This window comes from Acinonyx jubatus, chromosome E3 (genome assembly GCF_027475565.1).
Source record: "Acinonyx jubatus isolate Ajub_Pintada_27869175 chromosome E3, VMU_Ajub_asm_v1.0, whole genome shotgun sequence".
NCBI classification, from domain to species: domain Eukaryota; kingdom Metazoa; phylum Chordata; class Mammalia; order Carnivora; family Felidae; genus Acinonyx; species Acinonyx jubatus.
In genome coordinates, this window is record NC_069398.1 from 25,950,293 (window position 1) to 25,978,173 (window position 27,881).

The window sequence follows — 27,881 nt, forward strand, 5'->3', positions numbered from 1 at the left end:
TATAATGCATGAGAAAGACCCTACAGATTCCAAGGCACCTTGGTGCTATTTACAGAATCTCTAGGCTACCTGAAAAGCTGCTCTGACTTCCCTCCCTCCTAATCCTGTTCAAAAAGAGAAGCTTCGAGGCCAGTAATAATGAATAATTTTATTAACGTTTACCTTGTCTCCGACAGTGAACAAAAGAACAGGTACAGGAAACAATTCTCTCTGGTCCCCAAACTGCATACCAAAGAGCCCGCCATCGTGAAACAGTTTTTGCTTTTATTTGTATATTTGGTATTTTATGCTTAGAGGGTGGTTACAGATGGGGGAAGAGATTAGTAGTAGGTTAAATTAAGTACAGTCTTCATTGTTTTGGTTCATGGTCATGACAACAAACTGCAAAAGGAAACCTCTCAGAGGGATGTTATAAGCCTGTTGACTTCCTGTGAGTATCAAACGTCTCACCGTTGTTCAAGATTGGCCAAGAAAGCGCAAAGGACAGACCAAAGCTCTTCATCCAAAACTTGAAAGGCAGATGCCGGGAGGCCCCGGCCGGATGCTCCCAAGGACGCACGAGGGGGTCCAGCCCAAGCAACTGGCCATCCGTTAGGTCTCCCTGCAGCTCTGTGGTTTCATGGCTGTTCGTCTGGCGAACCGGGTCTGGGGAGCGTGGGGCACACCAGGTGACGGCCACCTGTGACGCACGTTGGACTGCTATCCTGTATGGAGGATCCTTTAGAGATCCCAGGATGGGACACCCTGTCGGCTTCCCCTCCCGACTTCCCGGAAAGAAAACTGGCAAGAAGTCCACTGGGCAAGACCCACCCCATTCTCCACCAGACCGAGGTGCCGTGCGCACGCACACACACACACACACACACACACACACACACACACACACACACGACACCGGGCCCCGGCAGGTCCCACTGCGGTTAACATTCAAAAAACAATCCTTGCACAGGCTAGTGGCCCCACATGACCTCAGGAGCCATGTGGAATCTGAGAAGAGGGTGGAGGGAAACAACAGAGTATTTAAGGTACTACTCATGAAAAGAAACGGGTGCGTGGCTGGCTCAGCAGGTAGAATATGTGACTCTTGATCCCAAGGTTGTAAGTTCGAGCCCCACAATAGGCAGTTTCTCTCTCTCTCTCTCTCTTTTAAGTAAACGAACAGGTGTAAGAATCCCTCAGGGCCACAGAGCAGTCTCACTGCACAGCAAAGGAATGCTGTTTTTAGTGAGTTTCAAGCAGGAACTGCTTTCCGGGTTACTGTTAACAGGCTCTTGCTCTCAACTAACTTCTCTACCAAGCAGCCTCCTTCAACAAGAAAACCAGGCCATTCCTTAGAATCCTGAGTCGAGTGTGGATGCCAGGCAACAATTCCAGCATCTTCCTCCTCGACCCAAATGCACACCTCCTGACCTTGCCGCTTCTGCCTCCTGCTAAGACCTCTGAGTCAAGATGGGCAGCCCCAGCTTCTGGAAGTCTGCCGTGCAAACTTCTCTCCTGAGCCCTGGAGAAACAATCTGGCCTCTGACAAAATGGGCTCTGAGAGAAGAACATTCTTAGAAACCTGAGCCCCTTATTAAAAGGGCCCAACCTGGCACTCTGTTAAATTTTGTTTCTCTGAAGGCAGTTCAAGAATAAGTAGGGGGGAAAAATGCAGAGAGAGAAACCAGGGATCAACTGTCTGTCTACACTAAACCTATTTCCAGAACATTCATAGTTGGTATAAACTTTTATTTAGGTGCTTACTTGGGGAAAGATGTGCCTTCCTCTCTTAATTCAATTACTGAGAGGAGACAGATACTAAAACGTTTTCGGTAATACTTAGTATTACACAAATACTACAGGCCAAGGAACAGGTGCCTGTCAAGAGAAACGCCCACAAAGTCACAGTGACATCTCGAGGGAAGCAGGGAGAAAGCTCCAGGGAAACCTCTGGAGACCCAGATGACCCCCTTCGAGGGTCTGAGCGCTCCACAGGCCTTTTGAAGATGGGATCCAAGGGACCTTTGGAAAGAAGCTTCATCGAGGGCGCCTGGGTGGCTCAGTAAAGCATCTGATCTCAGTTCAGGTCACGATCTCATGGTTCGTAAACTCAAGCCCCAAGTCGGGTGAGCCCCATTCCTTTCTCTCTCCCTCTCTCTCTGCTCCTTGCTCACTTGCACCCTTCTCTCTCTCTCTCTCTCTCTCAAACAACAACACTATAAGAAGCCTTATCGAGTGGGGTTTCAAGCCTGGCCACCAGTCCAACTCCACGTGGGGCACAGAGCGTCCAGTCGCAGGGACCTTACCCCTTAAAGAAAACACAGGCAAGTGCCGCGTCCTCTCCTCCAGTCTTGGCCGGGGAGCAGTCCAAGTGACAGCCACGCGTCCAGGAACCAGAACAGTGTCCACCCGCCCTGCCCTCCCCCTGAAGGTTAGTAAGCTGCAGTCAAGGCTCACCTCACAGTAAGCAAATTCTGCACGTGCCCGGCCCTCCTCCACCCTCCCTGCTGGCCAGGTCTCCCCACCCCCGACTCGACACAGGGCCCAGCTCTGCGCTGCGTCCCCTGGGTCACAAAACCACACAGCAGCGGCTCCCAAAAATACAGGATCTGCTTGCCACAAAGTAGCACCCGCCACGGCCACAAAGAGCATCTAGAACTTCTGCTAAAAATAAGCAGTTATTATTTTTCTTAATGTTTATTTCAGAGATAGAGCGAGCACGTGCACGCACAAATGTGGGGGAGGGGGAGGGGGAGGGAGACGCAGGATCCGAAGCGGGCTTCATGCAGACAGTAGAGAGCCTGATGCGCGACTCGAACTCGCAAACCACAAGATCATGACCTGAGCTGAAGTCAGACGCTTAACCGACGGAGCTACCCAGGTGCCCCCCAAAATCAGCAGTTATTAAAAGCATGCACACACTGTGCAAACACCTGATTTCTTCCATTTTCAGGAAGAAAGTCCCTTTACCCAATCAAAAACTAAGGCTACACTGCATGCAAGGCCTCTGTTCAGAAAATTGCCATTTTTAGGAAATGAGAGGAAAGGAGGGGGGCGGGTAGGAAAACCTGGGCGTCCTATTTCTAATCATCACTAGCTTTTAAACTGCTTTCGCTAACCCTGTAACTTCCAAGAGCAAGATGCTTCTCTCCTGTGGTCGCAGTACATTCTACCGGATTCGGACACCGCTTCCCCAATTTAATAAGGGTGTGAACTTCTCGTTAAGAGCAGCTAGAAAGAAGTCAAAAATAAAGGCGAGCATTAAATATTACGTAAGGTTTTCTTTTATTTAAAAGATCATTCACAAAATACCATATCCATAGATTTACTTTCTGTCATATAGCTGAATGTGTTAAGTGTTTGGAATTCCATTCTTACATTTAAAAGTCAACTGGGATTGATTGCCCAGAAGTTTAGATGAATTTGTTTTGTTCTTAATCTTTTCCACATTGAAGATGTAAGTAGGTCATCTGAAAGCATCAGGTTTGATTACAACCACATAATGCATGTCTTTCTTAAGTTAAGTATTGGTGTTACACAAATGGTTCTTATTTCGGAAGCAGAGGCGGCAGGTGAAGGAAGGAAAGGAGAGAGAGTTCTGTAGTTGCTGAGACCCCGGGACCGAGACCCAGTGAGAGAAGCCAAGGACGCCAGCTAGTGAACGACCTCTCACCTCCCCCCCACCCCCAAATGGCAGGTCTCTTCCCTGGGCTCTAGCTGCTGGCGGCCCCCAAACTGCTCCCAAAGGGACGGTCTGGGACTCGCTGCTGAAAAACCCAGGTTGCTCATACACACGGGCGTTTAGCTCAGAAGCTACGGCCCAGCCCCCCTGGCCCTGGGTACGTGCCAAACACAGCCTGTGGGGACAGGCAACTGTGCCCCAAAGAGGAGACCTGGGGACTTACAGCCACCTACCAGCTCTCTGAAGGCTCTTGACAGCCCTGCAGAGTAAAACCCTCAATTCATCAAGTCCAACAGTAAAGTGCCAGATTTTAGGCCCATTTTCATTATAAAAGTCAGGGAGGGCGGGAAGCGCAGTATCTCACTGCTACTTCTGCGAGGAGCAGACACAGGTAAACACAAGGGAGAGACAGGGACACACACACGACGGGGTCTGAGGAGAGTCCGCGTCCGCACGGGGAGCACGGCCCAGGCGCGGCTCGGCCACCACTGCCCGTCGGTCCCCCCGGAGCGCCCTGCCCAGACGGAGGCTCGGTGCACCCAGCCACCCACGGGAGCCTCCACCTCCGCCGGGGAGGAGGGGACGTGCTTGCACGACGTGCTGACCCAGCCATCCTAGCGTGCGCACGGAGGTGCGCTCGGCCCCTGGCCCGTCCGCTGAGCTGCTCACCGACTCACGCTACCACCCTCTTCCCTTAGATTCCACCTTTGAAAGGAGAGCCTCCGGCTCGAATGATCCATTCGGGGAGGGAGTGACAGAGACAGGGCTGCTTATAAATAGGGACAGGGAGGAATCTGCAAGGATCAACAGATATTTTATCCTTGTTTTGAAAACAAGGTGCCTCAAATTCTCTCTGTTGACCACAGCTGAATAAAAACAAGATGCTACCCAATTTGTGACTTCTTTCTGTTTTCTGTTTTGTTTTGTCTTTTTCCTTCCCTTGGAAGCCACAGCAATACAGAACTCCACATGCAGGTCAGAAGAGAAGCACTGAGAAAAATGAAAGGACCAACCGGGTCTGGCCAGAGTGTCCAAAGTAAAACGAGAAAGCAGGGGGAGAAAAATGGAGCAGCACCTCCATCCTAAGAACGCCCACGGGTGGCTGCCTCTGTCCCTCGAGAGAAACTCAAGTACTGGAAGGAAACAAGGAGCAAGAAGGAAAAAGGACAGAAGGAAAATGGGGGAAGGACTGGCAGAGAAAGAAAGAAAAAAAAAAAGCACAAAACAGGCACTAGATAGGTTCAGCAAAGCCAAGAATGTACTAAAAACCACTTGTTAACTGCTGACATGCACTCACAAGCTCTGTGTTTCCGCTGTAAGAAAGGAGGACAAAGGTCAGGCGCAGGAATGGTGACTGCAGGACCGCTGGTCCAGGGGGCTAGCCAGGCTGTGGTCTTGCTGTGACTCCCCCACACCCCATTCCCTCCCAACCGCGAGCTCATTCTTGCTCCTTGTTAACGACTTCCTCTCTGGGCCTGGCTCCCCCGAAGATGGCAGAGTTGGGATTGGCTACTTGATTGAGGGGCGTGGCAACTGTTCGAGGCTTCAGCTGGAGCCGTGGCCTCTGTGCTCTTTCCTCTGCGGGAGAGAAACCAACGTGGTTTATGAGAAAAGGACCCCACATTCCCCGCCCGGGTGGAATGATCCGACTGAGGCCAGCCCCTACAGGCCAGCCCATTTTCTAACCATCAGGCCAGCCCTGAAGACCCATCCCATCCCCAGACGCTCTGACAAAGGCCAACTTGCTACTGAAGACTTAAGGGGCGGGCCACAGAAGTCACCGTCCGTGGCACGAGAAGGCGTGTGTGTGGGGGGAACAGCCAGCGCACCGGGGCAAGACAACCTCCACCCACAAAGCATCACCGTACCTTCTGTTGGTTCTCTGAAGTCCATATTGGACCCTCGAAGGGGAGGGCCATCTCTGAACCGACTCCCCATTGGGGGGCCTGTTCGCCGGTCACCTGGGCGACTCCCTCCCCTGCCTCCTAAGAAGTCATCCCTGAAGCCTGAAGGAGGAAGAGGACACCGGATTACTTTTTAAGCTACCGTCTCAAAAGCTGACTGTGCAGCTGGCGTGGACTGTTCAATTTGAATTCTTTAGTTTGTCCAACATCGGAAGTTTTTGCAAAAGAGTGCTTGGGGTCCAAATGAGAATGTGCTGGGTAATCTCAATGCTAACAGACGTTACACTTCTTACGAAAGAAAAATAAAGCGAGCTGTTTAAACCTCAGCTTGCAGGCAAAGTGGCGGAAACCCCACCCCCTACCTAAGACTATAAAATAAGGCTCGTGACAAACAAAACTCCTCAAAGCCCATCTTATTGTGTCCTCTAATATAAAGCCTCTGATTATTAAAAAGATAAACCTGAAATGTGAAAGTTACAATTTAGAATGCGACACCCAAGAAAAGCCCAGACACGAAGACAGAATAAAAATACGAGGCCACCTCTGGGTGACGCGCCCCGCTTGTCTTGTCTCTGTTGTGTGGTGGGTGTGCAGCACTCTAAAACCTCGGCACCCGTGTGGTCAACAAGGCAGTTACCCGGCACGGCTCACCCCCTTCGCAGAGCGGGGCTCGCAGAGGAGCGGAGCACCTCGCCCCCAACCTGCGCCACCTCCGGGGGCTGCGAGGGGGAGGAGAGGTTTCCTCCCCATCCCTGCGGGTATCTGCTGGAACCCTCAGCAAAGTAACTGTCACGACAACGGTCAGGAGTGTTCCGACTCTCATCTGTCTGTAGAGAAGACGGTTTTCTCCACAAGCTTTGAGAACCCTAAGTTTTCTTCAGTTCTGTATTTCATGGAAGGACTTTCATCTAGAGGGGGTTTAAGCTGACTAGCCTTTTAACAGTACCGCCTACTGAAGGGAGAGTGAGCTTCTGGTAAAAATTTAAGAAATAATATTGTAATTAAACAAACCAGTCCGCCCCTCCCCCCCTCAGCCCCCAAAGGTGACCACTTTTACTCGAAGGACGGTGCCACTGCTCAAAGCTCTGGAGGAACATCTATCTTCCAGAAGGATCCTGAGCCTGAGGAATATTCTATATATGGTCCATCCGCATCATCCGTAGATTTCATATCTGCCCATTTGTCGACTCACTAGCCTTTGTATGTAACCCTGAAATTAAATCTTTTGGCCCTTCTGCTCTTCCAGACATGCACAGAGCAGTGGAAATCTGAGTCGCCCGACATGCGTGTCTCTCGGCTGAGGTCCAACAAAGCAACACTCTGCCTTCTTGTTTCAGCTCAGACCATAAACAAGTGTCTTTTCAAACTATCTGGTGCCAGGTTTTTGCTCTTTTGGGCTTTTCTTTGGCAATTTCACTGTTTAAAGTGGCCCCGCACATACAGCTGAAGAGTCGTCTAGCATTCCTAAATGCAAGAAGGCAGTCCCGTGCCTCACGGGAGAAAACACGTTAGATAAGCTCCATTCGAGCAGAGTTCTGGTGCTGCTGGCCAGGAGCTCCTTGTTAAACAAATCAACAGTATAGGTGACATTAGGGGTCTTTAAACAGAAATACACGCAACAAGGTACGTACTGATCACTCGACAAAATATTGGGACCAGAAGCTCACAGGAATCGGACCCTGTCGTTTCCCCTGGGAACAATGGTTCGGTGTCTGCTCATCTGGGGTTCTCAGTGATTCTAAACTTAACTCCCCTGAATATGAAGACTCAACTGTTTGCAAGGGTGGTATTTTTCTGTTCTTTAAGGGTGGCCAAGGAATTTGGAAAGCGATCAAGTTATCTGAAACCCAGCTCAGAAACTGAGTTGGACAGTACCAATTTTAACCAAACAAGTAATGAAAACAATCCCCCCCAAAAGATTCAGACCAATAGGAGCACTGATTTGGGGAAAACATATTGGGATGTATACAGTCAGGTAGAAGGTTCTTTATAGAATCTTTTAAACCAGAGCTTACGCTGTTTATTCAACAAGCTTAACTGAGATTCAAACATCTGACTGACATCTCCCCCAGTCAACTGTGAAGCGGACCTTTCCGTGGGAGTACACAAGCTACTCCCCTAGGAGAATAAATTTTGCGACCAGTGTAGCAGAAATCAGCTCACACCCGCACTGACAAGGCAGGTAAGCACGACTGCTACTTAGTCCGGATGCACCCAAGTAGGACAGAAGGGAAAAAACCCAAAACAACAGAAACAGCAGGCATCCACAGCCAGTGACCACCTCATTTCAAAATCTGTTACAACAGGAGCAGGCGAAGATTACGAGGGAAACGCAAGGTCTGACATTACCAAGTATCTTTTAATGAAGTTTGATGACAGATTTTTAGGAGGCACACCGTTCACAAGAACCTTCCAAGTTTTTTTTGTTTTTACTTTAACGTACTTGGCTACCTCTGGGGGTGGGACTCTGCTTTCTTCTATTTTTTGGTATTGCTCGAATCTTTTTACAACAGTGTATGTCATTTAAAAAACAGCATCATTTTGAAGAGCAAAAAAGATCTACGTTCACAAATAACGGACACAAGCATCACTCCACCATGCGGGCACTTCTGGATTCAGACACCTCCAGACCCTGCAGTTTATGCTGAACCTGGTGGGTGGTGAGGGAGTTTCTCTGGCTGTGCTCTCTGCTTCAGAGAGTAAAAGTCCCAGCGAGGGCAACAGTTCCTTAGGTAACTGCCACAATTCCAGAGCCTACACACTCAAGTGCTACTTCTACACTCCCAGTGAATTCAAAACCGGCCGGTCCCAGGCCACTACTCATCAGGCCACTAACGGCTGCACTCAGATTGACTTTGAGAAGACATTTGCTGCGTGTTTCAATCAGAGACTAGCTTATACATAAAATTACAGGTTTACTGGATCATACTGTACTTTTATGAATAAGCTCATTTCTGATTGGCTACAGGATTTTTAGGATTAAGTAATTCAACAGATATAAGCGGTCACCTGTTTAGCCAAAGTAGCACTGGAAATGCACTCGTAAAAATTTTGGTCTTCAACAGCTTGTGCCAGTTCTTCCCATACTTACCAAACACTATATGCCGAATTTTGTTTGATGGGGGAGGGTGACAGGGTGGTTGGGTGGGGCACTGATGTTATCCTCTCATACAGTGGAGAGTGCAGAGTTTATAGAAAACAGACTACTTCCTCATTTTTTACCTGTTACAACTGACGTTTTGATCACATATACAATTTATTTTTGTTAAAAAAAACAAAAAGAAAGTAAAGAGATGATCAACCCTTCAAAGCAGAGGCCCGACATGCAAACCGACCTCTTAAGGGGAGACAAGGAGGCACCTGGTGGTCTGCCTTGGTAAGTTAAGAAAAGGAACAGAGCAGATCGTGTCCACCAAGAAGAGATAGGAGTTCCATGCCCTTCAAAAAAACAAACTGGTCACCACGACTTCAACCATGGAAGAAGGAGCCACCAAGAACCACGGTTACGAGGCTTTCTGTAAGCTTCCAAAACCCCCCCACTTTGTAGAAGTAACAGTGCTTCTATTTACACAGAGCAGCCAAGGGGATTCCTTAGACAAAGGCCAGATGGGAACTATAGGCTGAGGCATCGTAACAAAAGGAGGTGGGTCGGTCTAACTCGCCCACAGTGTGGAACCTCTCAAGTCCTACACCGAACATTTAGGTTCTAACAGAGGCTTACTGCATGCCTGGGCATCTTTCAGGAAAGTTTCACTTGCGGAATGAACTAAAGGAGTAGTCCGGCCAGGTGGGCTACGTCCACAATAAACGTACAACAGCAGCAAGGCCATTGAAAAAGGTTAAGTGGTGATACTTTAAATACTGATACCGGAATTGAAGTCATCCCGGGAATCCCATCCACCTCTAGATTCTCGAGAGCCACCCATTCCTGAGGACACACAAAAAAGATAAAGGTGAGGTCGTACCATTACCCTGCTGCACACACATGGCAAAATTCTTTGGGAAGAATCACTCATGTGATGAGAAGTTCAAAAGAATTGTAAGAGTTTTTGTTGCCAATAGGAAAAAAAGAAAAAACAAAAAAACGAAACAAAAACAAAACCCAGGCTTGTGGAAGCACCATCCATTCTAAGATTTTTCCACGTTTTTAAAAGCTCACAAAAGCCTATCAGACCGGCAAGATAATTCTAGTAGCCTTCAACAGTTGTAACCAGTGGGCATACAGTAAGTGTTATGTTCAGTTTTAGAAGAACCAATCACCTCTGTCATCTGGTCCACCTTTCCTGAAGCCAAAGCCACCTTTATCCTGTTTTCTGCCTTCTGCAATGTCCACACGAAGCGACCGATCACCCAACAGCTGATAAGGGGAAAACAGTGTAAGTATAGGCAAGAAAAACATCTCAGCTGCTGACACAACACAGAAAAACTGAAGATACTTACTGCACCATCATATGTCAAGGCTTCCTTAAGGGAATCCACCTCATCAAATTCTACATAGCAGAAACCTGTAAGAGAAACAAATCCCAATTTCCTCAAGGAATTCTGGGTTAAGACACAGTGGGATCCCCGTCTCTCCCATTTCCCCACTTTTGTTGCATCTAAGTGACAGCAGGCTAGCAGAGCCTAAAAGAGAGATTTTACTTTTCGGCAAACAAAATACTTGACTGGTATTCCTCCCTCTCAATTATACTCTACCAGAAAGTGCCCACCAGGCATTGAAATGGCAGCTGTTTTTATAATGCTTTCTTTTTAGAAGTTTTAACCATGACATTAGAGCCTTTCCTGGGCCACTGAAGAGCTGACTTCTGAATGACTTTAGCTTCTCCCTCAACCTCCAACAGTTTCCACGCCCCTTCCTCCTCGCAGCCTGGAGTCTCAGTCTGCACTCGGCACACCCCTTGCCCCACTTTGCTCACACTGCACCCTGTACTACACCACACCCTTCCACTGCACCCCGAGTGTCCCCGTCCCGTGTGATTACACCTCACCTTCAAGGCCCACCAGACTACAAATGCTCTGAAGGCTTGGGTCCAAACTCTTCCTGTTCACCATTTCCCCACCAACTACTTACAACAAGAAGGTACCGCTTGGCTGGAAGAGTCCCCCTGCCAGCCCCCCTAAATGGATTCACAATGGTCTAGAGTACTTGTGGAAACCACCTCCTGTGCTCACAGAGGTCACAAGAGCCCGGTCACCCATCTCACACCTCAGAGCTGCGGAGGGATGACCCTCCGTCTGATGTAGAAACTAAAACCTGCTGCTACTGACTCAGCCTGAAGGCTGGCCTTGACCACCCGTTCCTCCCCTCCCCCAGAAGCCCGAATTCCTAGCGCATCTAGGAGGCACACTGGGTGGGCCTGACTTTCACAGGCTGAACAGGTACATTTACTTCTGTTGTTAGAGCACTCGTTATTAACAAGGCTTCCGGTTCTAAAGCCAAGAACACTTCCAAAACGGTACAAGTGCCACCTATACACAGAACTGCTCGGATGAGCAAAACCTCTGCTTCTCGCACAGCTAGTACTTCTCCTTGGATGTTCTTCTGGATAAATAACGTGAACCGCATGCCCTTGTACCTCGCGCCATGCCCTAAACAGAGAGCACGTTTCCCTTCAGGGACTCCGGAGAGCTAGATGATGATGCTCACGTGACTCTTCCTGCTTCCTGCTTCCCGGCTCACGTGCCTTGAAGAGACTAATCTACAGACACAAACTTTACCCAAAATTTGAGCCAACCCTCTCCCAGACACGCTCCCAAATCACAAAGATACAGTGATGATATTTGTGAGGTTCTCTCCTGAATTCTGTACAAATACTTTAGATCACAGGAAAACGACAAAGAAGAAAGCCATGCATCGGTGAAGGGGAGATGCACCGGCAAAGTCCTCTGTTCTGTCTGTTCATCTCTCTCCCGGGGAACTCCTTTACTGGCAGACAGGACTGCCAGTCAGGCAAACAGCACATTTACTCGGGCATATATTGCACATTTCTACAAATAAGATCACGTGTAACACATTTTCCCCCCAAGTAGAACCGAAAGCCTCATGGGTTAAAGGGCTATGCGGGTTTCAGCTACTTGGATAAACACTTCCACAATTAAAGCCCTCTGGTTCCCCACCATTTTGGTTCAGACCCTCCCTCTATGAGAATATACAGTACGGACTCCCCCAAACTCACCTTTAAATTTGTCTGTGTCTTTGTCTCTGACTAGCCGTACACTCCGTATGCTGAGATCCTTGAAGATAGCGTCTATGTCGCCCTGAACTGTATTAAAAGGTAGATTTCCTACATATGCTGTGTAGGGGGGCTCTGTGGGCAGCTCCTTCTGGCTACGGGAACCATGGCCACCGGCACTGCCGCGGGACCTGGAGGGGAAACAGACAGGATTCAAGTCTACTTGTCCCAGGGCGGGGACAAGGGTAATGTCTTCCGCTCAGCCATACCAGTCATGTGAATGACTCCACTTGATTGTACAACAGCATCTTGAAATTATCGAGAGTATCCCAAAATATCACTTATGGAAAGGGTACCTACCTATCGTTTGGTGACAGAAACGTTATTTCCTACTTACTTAGACTCAGTATCTGCGAAATCCTCATGTCCTAAAACCTTAGCAAACACCCTCCCTCACACCTGGCAGCTAACACACGCAGAGATGGACCGTCCAGACTTATCACACTGTTCACAGGAAGATTTCCAAAGCTGCTCCAAGTTTAACCCATTCGTAACACACCTGCTCCCTGCTGCTGTCAGATTATGGATAACACAAGCTGGGGAAGGGCAGAGAGAAAGGCGGACAGAGGATCCGAAGCAGGCTCTGCGATGGCAGCAAGAGCTCGATGTGGGGCTGAACTCAGGAACCGTGAGATCATGACCCGAGCCAAAGACAGACGCTCAAGCAACGAGACACCCCAGGTGCCCCTTAAAACTCCTCTCTTAAAGGAGTTGCCTCACAACACAGATCTGCTCAAAGCCATCCTTTTCGCAGGGGAAGCATCAATACAAGCCACGGAAAGTAACTTGGTTTTTGCTAGGAATAACATGAAAGAAATCCGCCATCTTTCTTGAGATAAGTATCATCCTTTATGACATTTTCTTAGCAGAAGAACAAAATCACGATGTAATTCTTAGATGGCTAGAATTAAGCTTAGTAACTCAAAATTCTGCTACTTCCCAATAGGAAATTCTACATTTTGTTTTCAAGTGAACTGCATCCCACCTGCTCTCACTCCCCCCACCCCACTTGTTTTTGCGCTTCAATACCCTTCACAACGCCACTTTTTTGTTTTTTTTTTTTAAAGTTTATTTATTTTTGAGAGAGAGAGAGCAAGAAAGAGGAAACGAACCAGGGAGGGGCAGAGGATCCAAAGGAGGCTCTGCACTAACAGCAGAGAGCCCGATGTGAGGCTTGAACTCATGAACCCCAAGATCATGACTTGAGCCGAAGTCAGATGCTTAACCGACTGAGCCACCCAGGTGCCCCTGCAATACCACTTTTATTATCTCAATAACCTGAAGCCCTAAAATACTTTCAACGAGATACTCTGAGACTGAATACCGACTATATAAGATACAATAGACGCAAACTTTTGAAAAACTATCAAAGCACACGATGAATTACAATTAATAACTTGAAAATCATCTGTTACTAAACGTCAGGTGGAAACAGTCCTTTGCCCTCAAGCAGCTCAAGGTGAGCGGCACGTGTAAGACACAACTACATTGGCACACACTGCCTGCATGTTTGTGTGTATATGTACGTATATACAGAGAAGGTGAAAAGCCACAACGATTTTTTAAAACCTTAAGGTGAAGGGGAGAATGGAGAGCTGGTAAATTCAGCAGGTGTATGTCTGATGACTCGGGAAAATGGAGGAAGGAAGGCTTGCTCAAAGGACACATGGAACATTTACAGAACTTATGCAGGGCCCAGAAGGTGGAGTCAGGGCTCTGAGTTCGGGCAGCCAGGTGAGCCTGGATAAGGACCGAGGGAAGGAGGGTAGGTACTGTTAATCAGATGGCAGGGGCATGAAGAAGAAAGCCGCAGGGTAAGAAGCAGTTTCTGGCTTTGGGGAAGATGGCAGAAGCCTGTTTCAAGCAAGCAGTATTTTAAGAGCTAGACATGTGGAAACAACCAACCCAGACCATTAACCTGCTTATTTCACCAGAGCCTCACAAAACTGCCAGCGGCTTACTATTCCAGATTTTCCCAAGAATCACCACAGTCACCCTGCATACTACCCTATGTGACATAGTTCTATGGGACTTCAGCATGTCTTACAGGACAGGGCAGCTGGACTGCCTGTAATTTGCCTTCAAATTTACTGTCTCTGACGGTTACAAAGCGAGAAGAGTGGAAGTCTCCAGTGTGCCAGCAACTTGAGACCACGGTGAGGGGACAAACCCCAGAGAGTGCATATGCATGTAATAAAAGGATACGTCCAGTCAGCAACCCACCAAATAAAAAAAACCCCCAAATGTTGGCAAATTCTGAGCGAAAACTCCCATGATACCTTTTGACAGTAACTGAAGTTTACAAGAGACTATTGTCTAAAGCTGTGTTACTCAAAAGCACTTTCTAAAACAGGTTAAAAACAACACAGGCAGAGAAGACTCATTTGACACCTTTCTCAGCTTGGTGTAGAACCTCTTCCAAATGACCTCTGTCTCTCTCAGTTTCCTCGTCTGTGACTTCATAAGTGTCTCAAATCTTTCTTTTACAAAGTTTAAAACCGACCATAAAACAACTCATAAATCCTGATTGCTTTATAAAAGTTTAGTAACAATCCAAAGCATTACGGGAAGACTAAGCACGCTCCAGGCTACAGAAGCGAGTGGACAGGCTGCCGTGGATACAGAACAGATGAGCCAAAGAGCAGGCCGGCCCCCCGTTCAGAACAGACACCTGAAGGTCTGCGCTGCAATCCCCCAGGCTGTATTGCACCCCTTCCACTCAGCATCGATCCTTCCGGCTCATTACTGCTTCTGCTATCCCTTAGGGACAGTCCACTGCTTTTTAAAATAACATATTCAAGTTTTAAAGTTTGAGACAGAGAGCAGGGGAGAGGCGGAGAGAATCACAAGCAGGGTCCACACTGCCAGTGCAGAGCCTGAGGTGGGGGCTTGAACTCACAAACCGTGAGATCATGACCTGAGCCAAAATCTAGAGTCAGATACTTAACCAAGTGAACCACCCAGGCGCCCCAACATATGCAAGTTTCAAAGTAATAAATTACAACTTCGGTTAACTTGGGAAATCCAAATTTCAACTCCAAGCATGAACAAAATCCTTTACAGAAAAATCACTTTTCTTTACTCAAATCATGTCTATGAGGTACAGAGGGCACAAACCTAAGACCCAGTCCCTGCCCTCAAGGAGCCGATAATCCAACTGACAGGGTCCCGGCATCTAGAAAGGAGAAATCAAAGACTGCAGGCAATCTGGGAGACAGCCACAGGGAGCAGGGTCTGCAGGGGTGAACAACAGGAACCGGGACCCTTGCGTTCCCACAGCACACAGGGAAACGCTGACCTAACAAGCTGGTTTGCCGTGAAGAAGCCTGTGGGAGGCAAGGAGCCTGGAGGGAGGGTTGACTGTAAGAAACAGATAAGACAAGAGAGTATTAGGGCTGGGATCAGAAGTAGATTCAAGAGAAAAGTGCTCCAGGCTTACTTTCCAAGTATGAGGGATAAGAAAAAAGGAGGGATGCACGCTAAGCTCTTTTCTAGGAAAGGGTTTTATAAAGACTTCCAGAGGCCATCAGAAGCCACACCATAATTTAATCACTGTTGCTGTTCCTCTTGAAAAATCAAGAGGGAAGCCAAGATACCCAAGTACAGAGTATTAACCTCTCTGGGGTATTTGCAACATTACATGTTCTCCTATTAAGTCTAGGTTAGGGACACAGTATCCTTAGGGCTGATCAACAACTCTGGTCTTTTAGGTCTCTCACATTCCACCCAGAAATACATACTAGCATATATTACACTGTTTCACGCATGACACCATGCTGGATCCTGTATAAATATCCCCAAAAAGATCGCCTTTGTAAGATTAAAATACAAGGAAACAACAAAGTCCACTGAACATGCTTTAAAAAAAAAAAAAAGTCATGGTTATGATGTGCAACCCATTTGGTTTCTAGAAAATAACCAAAAAAAAGGTTGAGCTCTCAAAAGCCAGGCCCTCATTTCAGTTTTATCTTACCTACTACTAACATCTTACATTACCAAAATACACTAATTAAAATCACTGAACCAATATCGACACTTTACTAAAGCTCAGTTTATTCAGATTTCCTTAGTTTCTACCTCAGGTCCTTTTTCTGTTCCAGGAGCCCATCCAGCGCCCTATTACATTTTAGTTGTAATTGAGGTTTTTAAAAACTAGCCCCAGACAACTCGGATTAAAAGCATTTTATTTCCAAGTAGATCTCCCTCTCCTAAATGTATGCAGTCTCCAAGGCCTTCAATCAGCATTCACAATTAAACCCCTTCATCTTGATAACTGGCATTACTGAAGGATGGGCAAGAGAGCCTGTGGATGTTTCTGATCAACCCTGGGATCAATGATGAACTCTTCAATGAACCCTTTCTCAAAGAGCTCTTTTCTGCTGTGAATGGTTATCTTCATAATTCAATCCCATCTGCAGGATTAAAAAACCCTTGCAGGGAAACGCAAAGTAGTTCTAAGGCAGGAATTCTGTCTCCAGAACTATTACGGTCTCTGGTACTCAGCAGGGGTGGAAGGAATGAAGACACAGGCCTAGCAACGCCTCCAGGATCACAAATAACTTCTTCCACTAACATGAATATTCTTTCTTTAAAAAATTTACTTATTTATTTTGAGAGAGGGAGGGGTGGGGAGGGGGCAGAGAAAGACGGAGAGAGAGGGAGTCCCAGGCGGGCTCAGTATGGAGTCCTACTCAGGCAGGGCTCGAACTCATTAACTGTGAGATCATGACCTGAACTGAAATCAAGAGTCGCTTAACTGACTGAGCCACCCGGGCGCCCCTGGGTATTCTTATTTGGGAAAAAAAATTAAAATATAAGAGAGGATTACATGTATTTAGATGACATCTCTAATTAGGTACTTAAATGTTTTTCAAAAAAATTTCTGGCTACGACCAACAGCAAGAGAAACATCTTTACGCCGTGACTAAAAATGTGCACACATATATACCTGCCTGCATAGTAGCTATACAAGTAACAAAAAGCTTCTCAACAGTACAAACTCACAGTATAACATACACTATTCTCTATTTCATCTTTAAAAATGCTTGTCAGGACCTCTAAGTTGATCTCATCATCTACCAACAGGACAGAACAGGCAGTCTGAAAGCCTTGTTCCAGAACAGGGAGCACAAGGGGGACTTCTGGTTTACAGTCTTTCTGAAAATGTTTCTTACTAGGAAAAAGGCATTTATCCCAATGTACTAAAATTTTGGACTCCCACACATTAATGAAAGCAAATAAACGGATTATTAATATAGTAGCTTCATATGGTGCAAAACATTATTCAATCCAAAGTTCCAGATTTTTCAGAGGAAATAAAATAAAAATCTCAAGCTGTTTATCGGTCCTCAGAGAATACTGCCACAAAAAAACATCTGTCTTGAAGCTATGATGTAAACCATTTCTATGGATTAGTTTTGAACTTTATAGGCCAAGAGTTCTTTTCCCTATTTATTTTATTTTTTTTATTTTAGAGAAGAGAGAGAGCACGCGTGCAGGGCAGAGGGAGACAGAATCCCAAAACCTGGGACCGTGACTTGAGCTGAAAATCAAGATTAGGATGCTCGGGGCGCTGGGGTGGCTCAGTCTGTTGAGCGTCTGACTTGGTTTCTGCTCAGGTTGTGATCTTACAGCTCGTGGGTTTGAGCTCCATGTGCAGGTCCACACTGACAGAGCAGAGCCCGCTTGGGATTCTCTCTCTGTCCCTGCACGGCTCACATGTTCTCTCTCTCAAAACGAATAAACTTAAAAAAAAAAAAAAAGAGTAAGACGCTCAACCTACTGCCACCCAGGTGGCCCAGGAGAGCTTTTTCTAATTTAGGTGATTATTTGAGATTTGACATTCTACATACTATCAGCTCCAATTCATTTTATTATTTTTTTAAGTTTTTTCTTAACATTTATTTATTTTTGAGAGACAGAGCAAGACAGAGCACAAGTGGTGGAGGGGCAGAGAGGGAGACACAGAATCCAAAACAAGCTCCAGGCTCCGAGCTGTCAGCACAGAGCCCGATGCGGGGCTCGAACTCACCAACCGCGAGATGGTGACCTGAGCCGAAGTTGGACGCTTAGCCAACTGAGCCATCCAGGTGCCCCAGATCCACTTCACTTTAAAGAAAACTTCACATTTTCATGTGATGTTCAATTTTATGATCTACAAATAGCTTATGTTTCAGTTATTTAGAGAACAATAAAATGCTAGATAGACCACCAGATAAAAGCTAGAATTCAAAGGCATACAAAACTAACAGTTCTTCTCCATTTACTATCTGAAAAACTGTGAATATCACACTAACACCACATATTAATTATACCTTAATAAAATTAAAAATACTTGAAAAATCATAAAAATCTGTTACTTGTACTAAAAGACAGATATGTACTAAGATGCATACCTATTAACATTTATTAATAAGTGTTTCTGCTAATATCAAATTTATTTTAACCTCTAGTTGCCCTACACATGATAGTTACAAGAATTAGGCAAAGGAGGGGGAGGGAGAGAGAGAGAAAGGGACAGAGAGAGGGAATGTTAAGCAGGCTCTATACTCAGCACGGAGCCCACTGTAGGGCTCAATCCTGGGACCATGACCTGAGCTGAAATCAAGAGCTGGGACACTCAATCGAGCACCCAGGTGCCCCATCAGGAGATTTAGTGGGCACAATGACCAAATGCCATGGGCAAACTTTGGTCCTGATTCAAACAAATCAGTTGTACATCAAAATTTACGAGCTAATTGGAGAAATCAAAATACTTATGGGGGGAGGGGGGGCGCCTGGGTGGCTCAGTGGGTTGAGCATCAGACTTCAGCTCAGGTCATGATCTCAGTTCATGAGTTCGAGCCCCGCGTCTCCATGCTGGGCTCCGTGCTGACAGCTCAGAACCCCCACCTCCCCCCCCCCCCCCCCCCCCCCGCCCAATTGGATTCTGTGTCTCCCTCTCTCTCTGCCCCTCCCTGGTTCACACTCTTGTCTCTCAAAGTAAATAAACATTAAAAAAAAAAAAAAAACTTCCTGGGAAGTTTCGATGTGGCAGTATCATGATTATATTTTTAAAAGTCTGTGCCTTTGAAACTCATACTGAAGTACTTCTAGATGAAATGAGACATCTAAGATGTGCTTTAAAATAATCCAGGCGGGGCGCCTGGGTGGCTCAGTCAGCTCAGGTCATGATCTCACAGTTCCTGAGTTCGAGCCCCGCGTTGGGCTCTGTGCTGACAGCTCAGAGCCTGGAGCCTGCTTCAGATTCTGTGTCTCCCCCTCTCTCTCAAAAACAAAAAACAAAAGACAAACAAACAAACAAAAAAACAAAAAAAAAACTTTCTTAAGAAAGGTAAATAAAATAATCCAAAAGCTTGTGAGGAAAGTGAAGGGAAGAGGTACAGATGAAATAAAAGGTGTCACTTTAAAGAGTGGGTAACAGGTACATGAGGTGGATTAGTATTGAATTCTACCTTTATTTGTACTTTAGATTTTTTGTAATCAAATCTTTTGCAGATTCAAATAGGCCAACTATATGAAGTAATCTTTGAGACAACTGCACAAAACCGAACACAAACTGGGTAACAGAAAAACTGGTTAAAAAGAAACCCCTAATCAGTTAGCAACATGCATGTACTCAAGTTTTAAAAGTATTTTCAGACAGAGAGACAGGAAGGCTGACTGGCTTTAAAATATTCTATCCCAGGACGCCTGGATGGCTCAGTAGGTTGAACGTCTGACTCCTGATCTTGGCTCAGGTCATGATCCCCCCCGTTGTGGATCGAGTCTGTGTAGGGCTCCGTGCTGGCTGTGGAGCCTGCTTAAGATATTCTCTCTGCCCACCTCCCACTCTACCCCTCTCCCCCAATCGCATCACGCTCTCTCCCCAAAAAATAAAAAAATACTATCCCCTCCCCACAATGGGGGAGACTGATGAAAACAGGAACAGCAAAAAGGTTTATAAAGCTAAATGAATGGAAATGAAGAGTTGCTCAATGGGCAGTTTCTGAGTATCACTGTGAACACCAGTGCCACTCAGAAATGGTCAAAGTGGTAAATTTTATGGATACATTTTACCACACACACACACCCTGAAACAAATGAAACCAGGGAATGGTTACATGGGTTTGATACACTGGTTTCCACTTCTGTTCACATGTGAAAGTGTTCAGGTTTATTTTTCTAAGTTTATTCATTTTGAGAGAGACAGAGCCCAGGGGTGGGCGTGGGGGATGTGGGCAGAGAGGCAGAATCCCAAGCAGGCTCTGTGCCATTAGCACAGAGCCCAACGTGGGGCTCAAAGTCCTGAAACCATGCAGGACAGAAATCAAGACCGCGACACTCAACCAACTGAGCCACCCAGGCACCCCTGAAAAAGTTTAGATTGGTGTTTAAGTGTTACATAAAATGAGCAACTGGTAAATTCTGGCCTAATTTAAACCACACTGACCTTCCTCCATGAACAGAAAATTAAGCTCAAGGAGCAATCCTTTAATATTCTCAGGTGGCCTCTGTAAACACTAACATGTACTTCCTGTGGTTCTAACTGCCTTCCAGGACCACACCCTTCATTTAACAGTCCCCCAGTGCCTTACTAGCTGCTACTTGAGACCTGCACTGATCTTGCAACTGACCCCACAGTAAATCAAGGCTGGGGCACCAAACTACACTATTACTCATGCTTCATCATGGAGTATTTGCAGAGAAAGGAGCCTACGAGCTTCAAAACACAATGTCCGTGATAAGGCAGTAAAAGTGATTAATTTTACTAAATCTTGACCCACTTTTTAATACCCTATGTTTTGAAATGGGGGCAAAGCATTTTTGCGGCTTATAGAAATGTGATGGTTTTCTCCAGGAAAAGCATTCATGCAAGTTTACAAGCTGAGTTAGCTACGCTTTTCATGGAACACCATTTTTCCCTGAAGAATTATCAAACTATGACTATTCGTTTTCTTGAAAATGAAGTGAGCCTGTCCTTTAAGGAAAATGAACAGTATCTGTTGCCAGTGATAAAATGCGGGCTTTTCAAGCAAAAAATAAAGTTTTAGAAAACTCGTATTCATCAACATAAGTTTGAAAGTCTCACAATCTCTGAAATTTTTCTCATAAGATCAATTGTGGCATAAATAAACATCATTTGGTACTGTATAATAAAATGTACTAACACTGGGAAGATCTGCATAACTCAATGAACTGATCTTTTCCAGATAACCAATGCCTCATGTTACAAGATCATGAGCAGGTAAAAAAAATCCCTTTGAAATATAAAATGATCAATGGACTTTAAAGAATAGTATGAAAAGTTTACTAGATAAAGTTTCAGATTCCACACTGCAACTAACTTTTGCAGAAACTACCACTTGTCCAGTTTTGGTATAGGAGCAGAAAAAAAAATACCCACAATTATCTGAAAAGGCTATTAAAATACTACTTTTTCCAGCTGCTTACCTGTGTAAGGCTGGATTTTCTTCATGTATGTCAACCAAAGCATCCTATCTCAAGAGTGAATACAGAGGCAGGTATGTAGGAGAAACCAATTATCTTCTATTAAACCAAACACTCAAAGGGCTCCAAAAACGCAGCTGATTAATTACAGAAGAATAGTGTGCAGAACAGGGGAGAGATAGTCTCCATCTACCCTACACTGAATAGAAGACTTAACTGGAGGTGCCACGTTTTCAACGTAGTATCTTTTCAACGTAGTATCAACATAGTGGAGCACATCCAGAGGGCCCCATCAAGAACACTTTTTTTTTTTTAACTTTATTTATTTATATATAGAGAGAGAGCATGTGCACAGGGCAAAGAGACGGGGGGGGGGGGGGGGGGGGGGGGGGGGAGAATGAATGAATGAATATCCCAAGCAGGCTCTGACCGTCTGCAAAGAGCCTGATGCCAGGCTCAAACTCACTAACCACAAGATCTTGACCTGAGCTAAAATCAACAGTCACACCCTCAACAGACTGAGCCACCCAGGCACCGCCCCACCCCAATTTTAGAAATCACAACATGGGGAAAATGTCAAAGAACCAAGGACATTCAATTAAAAAACACAATGTAGGTATTACAGCTTAAGTTCTATCAAAATCAAGCAATTACACTTATTTCGTGTGCAGGTCTAACCAGATGTACAACTGAAAGGCAGGGGCATGGCATGCTGTCCTGTCCAACCCTCTCTTCTACTTCTAGGGGAAGCTGGAAACTGGAAGATGGGAGTCTAATCTAGGACTGATACTGCCCCAACACTGTGTTTACATGTTTCAAGTTTCTGGGAAGACTACTTGACTTAGTGGGACATCCTCCCAGAACACTAAAGGTTAACTTCAAATAGAAATATACATTTTAACAATATACCAAGTCAGTCTTTAGAAATCTCAGAAGCATTTGCAATAAATATTTCAAATATAAATTTTGTAACAAACCAATAATCTACAAGAAAAAATTAGTTACCACTCATTTACAATATAGCACTCTTCATAAAATGCTTTATGCCTATAGAATAGATTTCTCTTGGCTTTAGAAATAGAGCCAGGAAAGTAAAAACTCACTCGTTAATTCAACAGAACTTTTCCCACGGAAATATGATTAAGTGTACCAGACACTGTGCTGCTTGCTTTGGACAGCTCACTTAATATTCCCAATAAATAGCTCTACAGAGGAGTTTTTATCTTACATGGGGGAAACTGAGTCTCAGAGAGCTAAAGAACTTGTTCCAGAGCACACAGCTAACACATGGCTCAAGGCTCAGATGACCCTTAAGCCCTGTCTGCCTGATTCCAAAGCTGGGGCTTTTCCTCAAACTGTGTTAGAGACTGTTGGTGAAACCAAGTCAAGCATCTGTGGTAACGATTTTCATAGAAGATAATGATTTGGAATCCAGCATTTGGGAGGCTGGGGAGTGGAGAGGAGGACGATAACCCCAGGCCACCTGGCATATGGCAGGCAAACAGAATTTTAAGATAACCTTTTTTAATACTTCTACGGATCCTACCATGACCAGTGCAAATAGCTACCACTGTTTATGCCCTGCTTTCTTTCCTCTTATTAGTCTTAAAACATGCTTAGAGGGGCACTTGGTTGGCTCCCTGTCCAAATGACATCTCTTGATGTCAGCTCGGTTTGTGAACCCAGGGTAGTGGGAACAAGCCCCTGGGTCGGGTCAGGCTCCATGCGTGGAGTCTGGTTTGGATTCTCTGATTCTCTCTCTCTCTCTCTCCTTCTGTCCCCCTCCCCGCTGCTTGCACACTCTGTCTTAAAAAAAAAAATTAGAATTCCAGTTCCCCCTAACTGGAACTTGATAAAGAATACTTAGTGGAATTCAAGAAACAAAACAGATGAACATAGGGGAGGGGAAGGAAAAATAAGATAAAAACAGAGAGGAAGGCAAACCGTAAGAGACTCTTAAATGCAGAGAACAAACTGAGGGTTGCTGGAGAGGTGCTGGGTGGGGGGAGGATGGGTTAACTGGGTGATGGGCACTAAGGAGGGCTCTTGTTGGGATGAGCACTGGGTGTTGTATGTAAGGGATGAATCACTAAGTTCTACTCCTGAAACCGTAATTATACTATATGTTAACTAACTTGGATTTAAATAAAAATTTAAAAATAGAGAAATAAAAATCTAGATTAAAAAAAAGAAGAATACTTAAAGGTGTAGTTTTAGTAGGTTCCATTTTCAGCAATCTTGATTCTTGCTACCTCCAAGTTCCAATCTAATTCCCAGAATTGATGGTTTTAGGCTGGAGCACGCAAAAGCACGTTATAGTTAGAAATGTAAAAGCCTATTACTCTCCACTTTGTTGCCAATGGCCAATAAAATTAAAACCCAGGAAAGAAAATTTAGCAACCTACAGAACAAAATACACTCAAGACCTAGTACACGCAACTCTCGGTAATCTGGAATTGTGATTTGCTTTGCTTTTGGGGCAACAATGCACTTCCAGGCTCTGTCACTGGCCGCCGGGGACATTCTCAATGGGTTGAGAAAATAACCGCTTAACACCGCTTCCTGACAACAGCACTGGATATTACATACAACACAGAAGACAATTACAGGGAACGTATAATTATTAAAACCAAGCTTTTAGGTTATGACTGCATTTCACACCTGCTATTCCTTTCACCTGTGACCCAAGTGGTTTACAGTTGAGACCTCTTACTCGCTAAGGTACTTTAGACCAAAGGGAAGGGTCCCTTGGTACAAAAGCACCAAACAAAGCAATGCAAAACTGGCTTTCCCGGAGTGACAATCTTCCACAATGCCTAAGCACTGTACGTGAACATAAGCAAACAGCACCGAGACATCGATGTGAAACATGGTTCAAGTAACAGTACAATTATCACGGAAGGTTACCCACGAGCCTCTACCATCTTGCTGAATTTCTGAGGAACCAGAAACTGGTGAACTCCAGAGCTGATGAAATTAAAGTAACACTGACTCTGGAATAGGAAAGCTTTGGCCCAGACCTCACTGCTACATGTCTGGTCCTTTGTAAAGTTTCTGGACTCACTCCGGACCCTGTCTAAACGAGCACACAAATTCATCAATGCGTTTTTAGGACTGCTTTTAGGAACTGAGTGGCATTTCCCGTGTACTTAAATGCGACATCCACTAAAAGTCTGACTCAAACACCTCAAGTCACCAGAGCAGCTAGCAAATCTGTCGAAAGGCGGGGGGGGGGGGGGGGGGGGGGCGGCAAAAAAACCCACAAAAAAACCCCCCAATAACCAAACACCAAATCCCAGATTCAGGATAATATGACTAACTTATTCTAGTCCCGAACCAACGAAAACTCCTTGGATCTGCCTTAAATCAAACCACTCTGTGTAAGAGTTTTCCTGGGCACTTTTAATGTTTCTTGAAACTAAAGAAAAAAAAATCCCAGTTATTAAATTTCAAGATGACTTTAAAAGCAAATTTGATGTCTACGAACCTACCCCAAAGGCAACAGTTTCACATGTCATCCAACATCCATTTCTTTTTTATTAGCAAATAAAATATTCTTTGAAAGAACAGGTGGTTCCACCTTCCCCAACTTCCATATTCTAGTGTCATGAGTAATATTAGGTACACTCCCTAACCAAAACAAGCCTTTGTTTGAGCCAGTCCCAAACCAAGGTATTAAAAGATCATTCTTCACCAAACAATGATACTTTTGGGATTGAAACCCAGGAGACTGGACAGCTCAGTAGGTACTATTGTGGTGTTATCCTGGGAAAGTAATCCTTTCTGTAAAAGTACACAAAGGCCAAGTGTGTCCTTGACAAATAGCAAGATGTTTATAGTCTTCTAAATTCTGCATGAGGGAACAAAAAAAAAAAAAAGAAAGAAAAAAGAAAAAATCCAGCGCGGATTCCCGAAATTAAATACGCGAAGTTTCTTATTCACTAGTGAAGTATTTCTCTTTCAAAGAGGGTGTCTCAATTGTATACAGTCTGTAAACGACCAGAGTGAGAACGAGGCTAACTGCGATTCCTTCTCCAGGTCAGAAGGAGAAACTAGGGAGAAATAAAATTTTCTGCCAGCAAGCACGTAGCACCTGCCAATAAGACACTGACCCAGGACACAGAAAAATTAAAAATGCTATCATGTATTTTCTTTTGCTTGGTCTCCCCCTCCACCGGCGTGAATCGGACCACTCCCGGGCTCTAGCCGCCAAATCCCTGCCTCACACATCAGGGAAGGAAATCACCCCTCTCGCCCTCCCGACCTTACCCAGTCGGCTGGCCTCCTGGCGAAGCGGGCCAGAGCGCCTGCAGCGCAAGCAGAGAACAGCAGGCCGGGACCTGGACAGAGACCCGAGCGGGGCAGGCTACGGCCCCCACCCCGCGCTGCAGCAGAGCCCCGCGCTGGCCCTGCCGTACTGGGGGATGGGGCTGGAAGCGGGAGCTCGTCCTCCAAGGCACTCAGTGCCGCTGCGGCCTGGCCTTGCGGCCAAGGCACTGGAAAGACGACACGTCGGCGGCGGCGGCGGGAGACACAGGGACGAATCTGCGCCGCGAGCAAGACGTGGGGGAAACTAACTGCCGCCGCCCCCCTCCCCGAGCGCGCCATTTCTAGGCCCCGGCCCTCCAGGCTCCTCTCCCAGGCCTCCGCGGGCCGAGCCGGGCCCCCTACCGCCCGCCGCCCCGGGTGAGCGCGGGAAGGCCGCCGCCCCGGGGCCCCTGACTCCGCCCGCCCCCCGCGCCCGGCGGGGGCCCGCGCCCGCCAGCCTCACCCTCTGCCGCCGCCGAAGCTGCTGTAGGCCCGATCGTCGTAGGTATCGAAGTCCGCCATTTGCCGTCTCCGCTCCGAGAGGAACCAGGGTGAGCGAGGAAGGACCCCGCAATATAACTCCCCCCGCCCCGCCGCCGGGGCTGTCCGCCGCGCCGCCTGATCGCAAATCGCACGCACGCACGCGCGCGCGCGCGCACGTACGCCGCGCCGCGCCCGGCCTGGGCCGACGGGCCGCTCCTGGCCCGGCGCGCTCTGCGGCCCACGTGGTGCGGCGGCGCGTTGGCGGGGCGCCCGGCCTTGCGCCCCCGCCCATTGTGTGCTGGCCCCCGTGCTTCACCGCAGCCGGCGGCTGTCCCCAGCCCCGCCCAGCCCGTGCACGCAGGCCGGGCCCTCCCTTCGGGAAGCTGGGGTGGCTTGCTCCGCGCGCTCTGACGGCCTCTCCGCGGGCTGGTCCGGGACCCTGCGCCCGGCCGGCTGGACTGTCTGCTGTCGCTTAGCTTTTCGTACTCCAGACCTGGCAGCCCCCCGCCCCCCCCTCGGAGGCCTGCCCCACTTGGCCCTACTCCGACACCCTCTTCTCGGCCAAGGGGTCGCCCGTCCACACCAAAGTAAGGGCCACCTCCTCCAGGGAGGATCCCCCCCCTCCCGAGCTGGGCACTGGCTGAGAATGCACTGGAACGAAGGGCCCTGAAGGGGTGAGATTGGGGGTCAGGATCCGAGCGTGCGAGGCGATGGGAGTGCAGCTAGGAATCCTGACTTCTGGGGTCTGTCTACTCGGGGCTTCGGTATTGGCGGAGGGCAGGGGTGTTGAGATTAGAGTGTAGGTTGCTGAACTAGCAAGAGTCGGCGCATCTCGCTTTTGCAGAGGTCATTGCGCTGGGAAAGAATTCAACCCGGACTTGAATTTCATCTAGCTCAAGCAAAGCTTGGATATGTAATGAGAATTAATGACAGTGGTAGTTTCTCAGACACAATTTAAAAGAACCTCAGAATTTTTGCAATGTATGCCCAGTACTTTTATATTTAAGCAATTTTTGCTACTTTATCCCAGTGCTGAGATTGACAGCAGCTATGAAGTCATTTTCTGTTTTCGTCTCTTCTTATTTACAAGTGATAAAACCACTCTACTATGGGATAGACCCCAAGTAACTGGGGCTCCACCTCTTACTAGCTGTGTAACTTCGAGCAAGTTACTTAACCTCTTTAGTGTCTCAATTTTATCATCTGTAAAAGGGGAGGATATCACCTATCTCTTTAATGTTGTAAAGATTAGATGAAGAAATGTTGGTAAAATTCTTGGTTCACAATAATCTGTTTTGAGCACCTGTCTCCTATGTGTCTAGCATCATTATGGCTAATTTGGTTTCTTCTCTCCTTGCCCATTTTGAACTTGGACCCTCCCTCCACCTCTCTGCCCCATAACTCCATTACTCTAAAAACATAAGTGCCCTTGACTAAATGAAAACCTTTTTGTTTATTCTTATTTATTTTCTTCCAGTTTTTTGAGACCTTAATATTTATTCTTGAATGGCCTTACATTTTTTGTTACAAAGGCTCCCAGTCCAAAGTCGCTTCAAGGTGAGATCCTGGGGGACAGGAACCCGTATTAAGAGTCATCTGTCATATCCCACAAAGCCCTACATGAGGGAGAAGGGTGTAATTTATCATTAATGAAGTAAAAAGAGGGAAGACTTCCAGAAAGGCCGAAGGCTGGGGCTCTTCCAGTATGAGGACCATCCATGGATCATCCCTGATTCCAGACTTGATCCTCCTTACTCTACCCAGCCAGCATCCAGGGCCAGTCTTGGGCCATGCTCCGACTAGCAAAAACCCTTTCCCTTCTTTTGGGTTCTCCTGCACAAAGCCTGCCTTCCACCCAGGATC

At 46.6% G+C, this 27,881-nt stretch overlaps 1 protein-coding gene across 2 annotated transcripts; it reads right to left on the reverse strand.

Moving 5' to 3' along the window:
• Nucleotides 1-3,245: 3,245 nt before the first annotated feature.
• Nucleotides 3,246-26,157, reverse strand: EIF4H (eukaryotic translation initiation factor 4H). Of its 2 annotated transcripts, XM_027041916.2 has the most exons (7): nucleotides 25,999-26,157; nucleotides 11,742-11,929; nucleotides 10,006-10,070; nucleotides 9,826-9,922; nucleotides 9,434-9,493; nucleotides 5,530-5,667; nucleotides 3,246-5,239 (listed from the first exon to the last, which is right to left on the reverse strand). In XM_027041916.2, the coding sequence occupies exons 1-7, from the start codon at nucleotides 26,055-26,057 to the stop codon at nucleotides 5,100-5,102; spliced, it is 747 nt and encodes a 248-aa protein (XP_026897717.1). In that variant the 5' UTR covers nucleotides 26,058-26,157; the 3' UTR covers nucleotides 3,246-5,099. The 2 variants fall into 2 exon arrangements, with proteins under 2 accessions (XP_026897717.1, XP_026897718.1); XM_027041917.2 differs by lacking the exon at nucleotides 9,434-9,493.
• Between the last annotated feature and the right edge of the window lie 1,724 nt (nucleotides 26,158-27,881).